The 7,702-nt window shown below is 31.9% G+C and overlaps 1 protein-coding gene across 1 annotated transcript in view; it reads left to right on the top strand.

Annotated features, from left to right (window-relative positions):
* Window positions 1-5,800: 5,800 nt before the first annotated feature.
* Window positions 5,801-7,702, top strand: part of TPH1 (tryptophan hydroxylase 1) — an 81,118-nt gene continuing 79,216 nt past the window's right edge. Inside the window, exon 1 of the mRNA XM_053688946.1 lies at window positions 5,801-5,890. Coding sequence (XP_053544921.1) covers window positions 5,801-5,890 — 90 coding nt within the window. The remainder of the gene's footprint in view (window positions 5,891-7,702) is intronic.

Genomic DNA, 7,702 nt, shown 5'->3' with positions numbered 1-7,702 from the left:
AATACAAAGCTTGGCGGAATAAAAAGAATAATAATAAAACTAATAATAATAATAATAATCCGAACAATAACAATAGGTTGTCCTGCAACTTTGTTGCTGGCCAACTAAAAATAGCTGCGTCCCCAAATATAGTTATATGGCTACTTGTTCTGGTAGTAGTTTTTTTCAGCAGGAAAATCAGAGGCTTACAGGGACAGTAAATAATTAGCTACGACTCTGAGTTTATTTGGACTTTTCTTATATTTAATTTATTTTTATTGTGCCAAAAATATATATTTTATGCTTTAGGGATGTGTTATTGTCAATCAATAAAGTTGCGTGTGTAACTGATACGCTAATATGCACAAACATCCATATACTGTATGTTGGAATTTACATTTATACAGCTACAATTTAAACTTTATTCGTGCAAAAAAAAATCTATTTTTTTAATTGAATCTGTTTTATTGAGTTTTAAACAAACAATACAATCAGCAACAAATAGAGACAACAGTAAACATGGTTTGGCATCAAGTAATGCAATACTGCTGTGGGGTCAACAACATTCGGCAGAATAATTCAGACAAAAAGATACATAACTATGCCAGTCATTAGGGAGGATAGAGCAAAAAATACGTGGGTACACAAGAAAGAACAGGAAGGAAGAAAAGACATTTCTTTATAAGATGGTGAGAGTACACCAGCCATCATGCATGGGAATATTCCCCTCCTGACCACTAGGAGGTGGAAATAGACACCCCAACACACCAGAGCTTTAGATCTTTCCCACTTCCCATGATCCTCAGTCATTATCTTTTGCCTCCTTGATAAGGAGTGAGGTGCAAGATCAGATGAGTAAGGCAGCTACATGGTCTTCTTTGCACACTTTTTCTGAGATTTATTACTTAGATGTAAATGCTATTTCTGAGGCTGCCTTTGGCAGGAAAGTTCTGGGGGCCACAATGCCTGAATAGTGACAACCTGCCTTCACTATTTGCCCCCTACATTTACTGTGATCTCGAGGACTCCATGGTTTGGGTATTGATTCCCACACATGATGGCTCATGGACTCTGAAGAAATTAAGAGTCCTTACCTTTTTTTTTGTTCAGTTGGTGGCAGTACTTGTTTTGTACTTTTTTGCCCCACTTTATCTTTCCTGCTTTTCTTTTTCCTCATTTTCTTGGCTACATTTATGACTCAGTGTCAAGGAAAGTGGGGTGGGGGATTTAAAGCTCTGGTGTGTTGGGTGTCTTTTGCCTCCTTCCAATGGCCAGGATGGGAATATTACCACACGTGATGACTCCTGGACTCTCACCATCATGAGAGAAATTAATTTATCACGTAAGCTTAAATTTTGTTTTTGTATCCGTGACTCCACTACCTATAAAAGGAGAAAAAGGCTAATATTCCTAGCGTAGACTTAAAAATTAACTGAGAAAGAAAGAAAAAAAATAAAGTAAGTAGTGACAAAATAAACATCAAGCAGACTATCAGAAGAGACAGAGAGAACAAATGTTTGGGTGTGTGGGAATAATTAATTGTAAGAGGTCTCCCATGTCTATCCCCAGCACAATTGGCTATCTTGATGAATATATTCATACAAATAAAAGTGTAGCAATATGACCGGCTTATTCACTTCCATAAAGGAGTATTCCTCAAAAGTCAAACGTGTGGCTTAGTAAAATAATAAGTAAAACAAGTCAGTTTTAAAATAATATTAGAATCATATAAAATAACTATTTGGTATACTTTTGTGTTGCATTCAAATATTGTAGAATGCTGCATAATCAGCATCCCAATCAATCTACCAAATCCCTAACCCATGAAACAGAGGAGAGTGCTGCACCTTCAGATCCTTGTACAGGAAGCATGCGTATGCATTATCTAGTAGAGAAGCATGTTTGCTTTTAGTTATTGCGTATGTAGGATGTGTGTTTTGTTTACAGAACAGAAAAATACATGACAAAATGTAAAGTTTGCTTCTGTTATCTGTGTCAGTCCCACTAAATATTCCTTTTACACTTACAGTATCATGGAATAGAACATACACGAGCCTACTGTGGCAGACATGAAGTGCTGCTCTAAACTTATAGCAATGCTTCATTAAAAGTCAGTTTTCATAAGTAATTATATCCCTATCTATCTATATTTATCTATCTATATATCTCTATCTATCTATATATCTCTATCTATCCATCCATCTATCTATATGTATCTATCTATATACTGTATCTCTATCTATCTATGTATATATATCTATCTATATATCTATGTATATATCGCTAACTATGTATCTATCCATCCATCTATTTTTATTTATCTATCTATATACTGTATCTCTATCTATGTATATATCTCTATCTATCTATGTGTATATCTCTATCTATCTATCTATCTATCCATCTATATTTATCTATCTATATATCTCTATCTATCTATGTATATATCTCTATCTATGTATAAATCCATCTATCTATATGTATCTATCTATATACTGTATCTATATCTATCTATGTATGTATATATCTCTATCTATCCATCTATCTATATTTATCTATCTATATATCTCTATCTATCTATGTATATATCTCTATCTATCTCTCTATCTATATCTATCTATATTTATCTATGTATATATCTCTATCAATCTATCTATCTATCTATGTATACATCTCTATCTATGTATATATCTCTATCTATGTATATATCTCTATCTATCTATCTTTGTATATATATATATATATATATATATATATTTATATATATTTATCTATCTATGTATATATCTCTATCTATCTATCTATATATCTCTATCTATCTATCTATCTATCTAAATTTATCATTCTATATATCTCTATCTATCTATATTTATCTATCTATATATCTCTATCTCTATCTATGTATATATCTCTATCTATGTATATATCTCTATCTATCTATGTATATATCTCTATTTATCTATTTATATCTATCTATGTATATATCTCTATCATCTATCTATCTATCTATCTATATCTATATATGTATATATCTCTATCATATATCTATCTATCTATATCTATCTATGTATATATCTCTATCTATCATCTATCCATCTATCTATCTATCATCTATCTATCTATCTATCTCTCTATCTATGTATATATCTCTATCTATCATATATCTATCTATCTATCTATCTATCTATCTATCTATCTATCTATCTATCTATCTATCATGAATTGGACAGAAATAAAAAGAATCATTAGCAAACCATAAAAATGTAAAGCTAATTCATTCATTACTTTTGCTATAGTTCAAAGAGCATTAAAGTGCATTAAGGAAGTCATCTGATGCTTTATAGCAACAACATCTCATTTTATTGTCACATGTATCTCTTGCCTTTGGTGTCTTTTGTTCACAAAGAGAGCTTCAGACTGAGTGCCAACACACTTCCTCTCTTGACCTTGACATGGGCTAATGATTGGAGGCTATGTACATATGACACTTGTGATTGGTTTACTGGCTGTGTTACTCCATTAGTTATTTGAAACTAATTTTATGTGCAGGGGTCATGTCATACAGGACATTAAAGTCATTTTCAATTCCATTGCTAATGCACAGAGAATGTAAAGGCAAATATTTCTTCAATAAGCAACAATTTTCTGTTTTGTACAGTTTAATAGGTAATCATAGTATAAAATATACTAATTCCACTGCCCCACATAAAGAGTAATGATAATACTCTCCAATAAAACATAGAGTATGCAAGACTTACCTGTATTCCTACACACATGCACTTCAGCTAGCCCCCCCCCCCCACTCAGAAAGTGTGCACATTTCACTGTTCATGAACTTCCAATCAAACTGAGCCATCCTCTCTATGTGACTGCATGGCTCAGTGGTAGCTATGACAACCGGGAAAGCTTCTTTCCCATGCTGATAGCAGGCGATATATCAGCAACTGTACAATTAGAAGACTATTTGTATAAATAGTTATAGTAGTATTGCCTGCTCCAGAAATACACTGTAAATGTAAACTATTATTGGAATAGAGAGAGAGAGCGAGAGAGAGAATACATGGATATATCTATACTTATTTATTGTGTATCAGTATATTAAAAATGTATAATGCTGTGCGTAATTAATATTGTTAAATACTATTACTCCCCCATATAAACTGTACAGTGTGTACTACTGCAACTGTGCCCTAGAGGACAGATTAGCAGAGTTGGTATACTGGTTTCTATTGGATGCTTGGTTACCATGTCACAGCACTTCTAAATGGGAAATAGTTGGTGTGAAGCTTACTCTACTGTCTAAGCAGCAAGTCAATTCTGATTAGTCTAGGTAGTAAGAGGAATAAAACATAAAAATATGAATACAGAAAAGATAAATAGAGACTTTATAGCAGCACTCTTCCTTTAAACACTGACCACTTATCTATCAGTCCACATAGTAAGAAAGTCTAAGTACAGTAGAAAAGTAACTATCCTACTATGTGGACTGACAGATAAGTGTATTATAGAACAGTATAAAGTGCTGCTCATTAGTATCTAATATACTTTTTGTGTGTCTTTGCTATTTTGTAGTAAATATCAGTGCATTGTCATTTAAGATTACTTTCTCATTGGATATTTAATAAAAAGAGAACGCACAAAGTGTTAAACAACAATCTGGAGAAAAAGTAAACAATACCATTTTTTTCATATTACTTAATAAGTTTATTGTGTTCAGATTTCTTTTGCCTGTCTCTTTTGTGAACATTTATGTTCAGCACCTCACACATGGACAGTTCCCTAAACCTCCATCTTTCTGCTGTACAGTTGCTGTGGCTGTGCTGGTTTAGACCACACATTGTTGTTCAGAGCAACAGCTATTGACTGAGTGCCTTATTGCTTAACAGCAATGACTTATTACTGAGTTATAGGCTGTAGTGGTGCTGCAGACAGAGGAATGTATTAGTCCTTTTAGATAGAGCACAAATATTTGTTCTAAATTTGTTTAATTTGAAAACATATAGACAAATATATATATACATATTATGTGTCTATTAAATCCATTTTATTATATTGTGTATCTTATGTGTATACACATATTTCTGTTTCATAACTATAATTAAAATATTGTTTACTATCTCTGTTTAAACTCTGGAGAGAGATAGGTGAGAGGTATGAGACAATCTGGGGATGGGAAAAAGGTGATGATTGACACAACAAGATGCTGGAACCATAGATACAGGGTATTTCCATTGCTTTATTTTTCCCTCACTTCATCACTGCAAGTTCCTTATCTAAATAATACAAAAATGACATTTTTTTTACATTTATTCCACATCTGTTCATTGTACTCTGGGTTAACAAGTACATTCAATACATTTTTGTAATAAATATGTTATGATGAATACAATAGCACCTACTGCAGAAATACTATAAGAAAATACATCAACATTAATCCATAAATAAATGTAAGTAATACAAACGATGTCAAATTCAGACGGTATACAATATATACATCTGTTTGTTCCTACACAGACACACAATGAAGGTTTCTTTCATTTGTTTTTTTTGCTCAGAAATAAAAGCCTCACAATTTATTTGATAACATTGTTTTTGACGTTGGTGACTACTAATGAGCACTGGTAATGCCATCTTTGACGCTGATGTTTTTTTTCCATTTGGTTTGGGAAGAGATTACGAGTGATGATCACTGCCCCCTCCAACACCTGTGAGCATAAATAGCTGGTGCAGACAGCAGTGTGATCTTAAGCACCCAGCCTCTGTACAGTGGTGAAGCAAGTACCCATCAGGTCACAACACGATCAGCTAGACACACAGAGGCATGTACTCCAGCAGAGCTGATAGACCCAGAAGAGTGAAGTCATTTGACTCTGTGAATACAAATATTGATGAGAATCAGCTCAATAATGAGGTAAAACAATACCCTGTACTTGCTTGCCAGTACTTATTGCTGATATATAATGTAGTATGAAGAGTTTTCTCAATTTTGATAATAAAAAGGTAATTAAAATTATTATATATTCTTATTGAATTGAAATAAAAACACAATAGACAATAGATTAAATAGGTTTAATAAACGTGTTAGATTGGAAATCAAAAATCTCTCTCTCTCTTTGTCTCTCTCTCTTTCTCTCTCTCTTTCTCTCTCTCTCTTTCTCTCTCTCTTTCTCTCTCTCTTTCTCTCTCTCTCTCTTTCTCTCTCTCTTTCTCTCTCTCTCTTTCTCTCTCTCTGTTTCTCTCTCTCTCTTTCTCTCTCTCTCTCTTTCTCTCTCTCTCTTTCTCTCTCTCTTTTATTTTTATATATTCTTTCTTACCAGTCCAGCTAAGAAATGGTTTAATAAATCTACTATGTATTAAGCAGGACTTTAAACTTTTCTTGAAGGTTTGATATGAATGTTAAAAAAAAAAAAAAAAAAGTTGTGAAAAAACTACTGTACTTGTTTTTGCATTATTTATTCTCGTGCTATGTTTATATTCTGTATTTTGTTATTTATATATTATTATTTTCTAAATATAGTTCATTATACAAAGTGAGATTTTTTAATGTTGAAAACTAGTACATTTTTCAGGTAGAAATAAATATATTTAAGGAAATTAAAGTGAGGCTCTTAAGGTTATTTACCCCAAAAAAGTATAGTTTTATTACATTGGATACTTGTTCTGTGGAGCCAATAAAATACCAAATGTATCAGGTAATTTGTGGAATTGAATTGAATTGTATTGTGTAATTAGACTAGTTGCATTTAGTGACATGGAGCTGTCTAGTTGTTGTGTAGTGCTTTCCTGTTTATCATATTGCCTTTGCTGTGCCATTTACTCCGGCACCAATCATCTTTATTAATTTATTGTAGCATGTTGCAAGGTCATTGTTTAAGATCCTGTAAGATACACAACAGAATCTCTTAGGGCAGTAGAAATACACAATAGTTATAAATGGAAAAGTGGGCAAAATAATTAATAGAATTTCATTACAATTTTTAGCTGTGCATAGTTAAACATTTTATAGGAAATTCAATGTGAGTTTTATGTTCCTTTAAACCACAAACTACTTGCTTTCCTGTACTTTATTCTACCCATAGAATATATTACAGAAACTTCTGTTCCTTCATTGTTTTACAACAGCCCATTGTGCAGTGTTTTTAAGAGCTTTATTTCTTGCTCAGTAATATCAGTATAATTTAATTAGCCACTATGCACAGAGTATGTCTGGTATACAATACCTATCAAGTTACCAACATCAAACAGATCCGTAATGGCTTCATTGTAAATCTATCATATTTTTACGTCAATGTTTTTATCTTCTAAAAGACATGTTTTGTAGTGAAAGATAGATAGATTTATAGATAGATTGATTTATAGATAGATAGATTTATAGATATATAGATAGATATATAGATAGATAGTTTTATAGATAGAGATATATAGATAGATTTATAGATAGATATATAGATGTATAGATAGATGTATGTATAGATAGATAGATAGATTTATAGATAGATCGATTTATAGATAAATAGATAGATGTATAGGTAGATACATTTATAGATAGAAATAGATAGATTTATAGATTCACATACATTGAAAGATGAGATATAGATAGATAGATAGATAGACAGACAGACAGACAGACGCAGAGAAATTGATAGATTCACAGACATAGATAGAAACAAATACAGATAAATACAGAGAGATAGATTATACATATATATTTATATATAGAATT

Source organism: Bombina bombina, chromosome 7, assembly GCF_027579735.1.
Source record: "Bombina bombina isolate aBomBom1 chromosome 7, aBomBom1.pri, whole genome shotgun sequence".
In the NCBI taxonomy this organism is placed as follows: Eukaryota; Metazoa; Chordata; class Amphibia; order Anura; family Bombinatoridae; genus Bombina; species Bombina bombina.
Note: the sequence above shows the minus strand (reverse complement) of the source record. Positions and strands in the feature narration are given on the sequence as shown.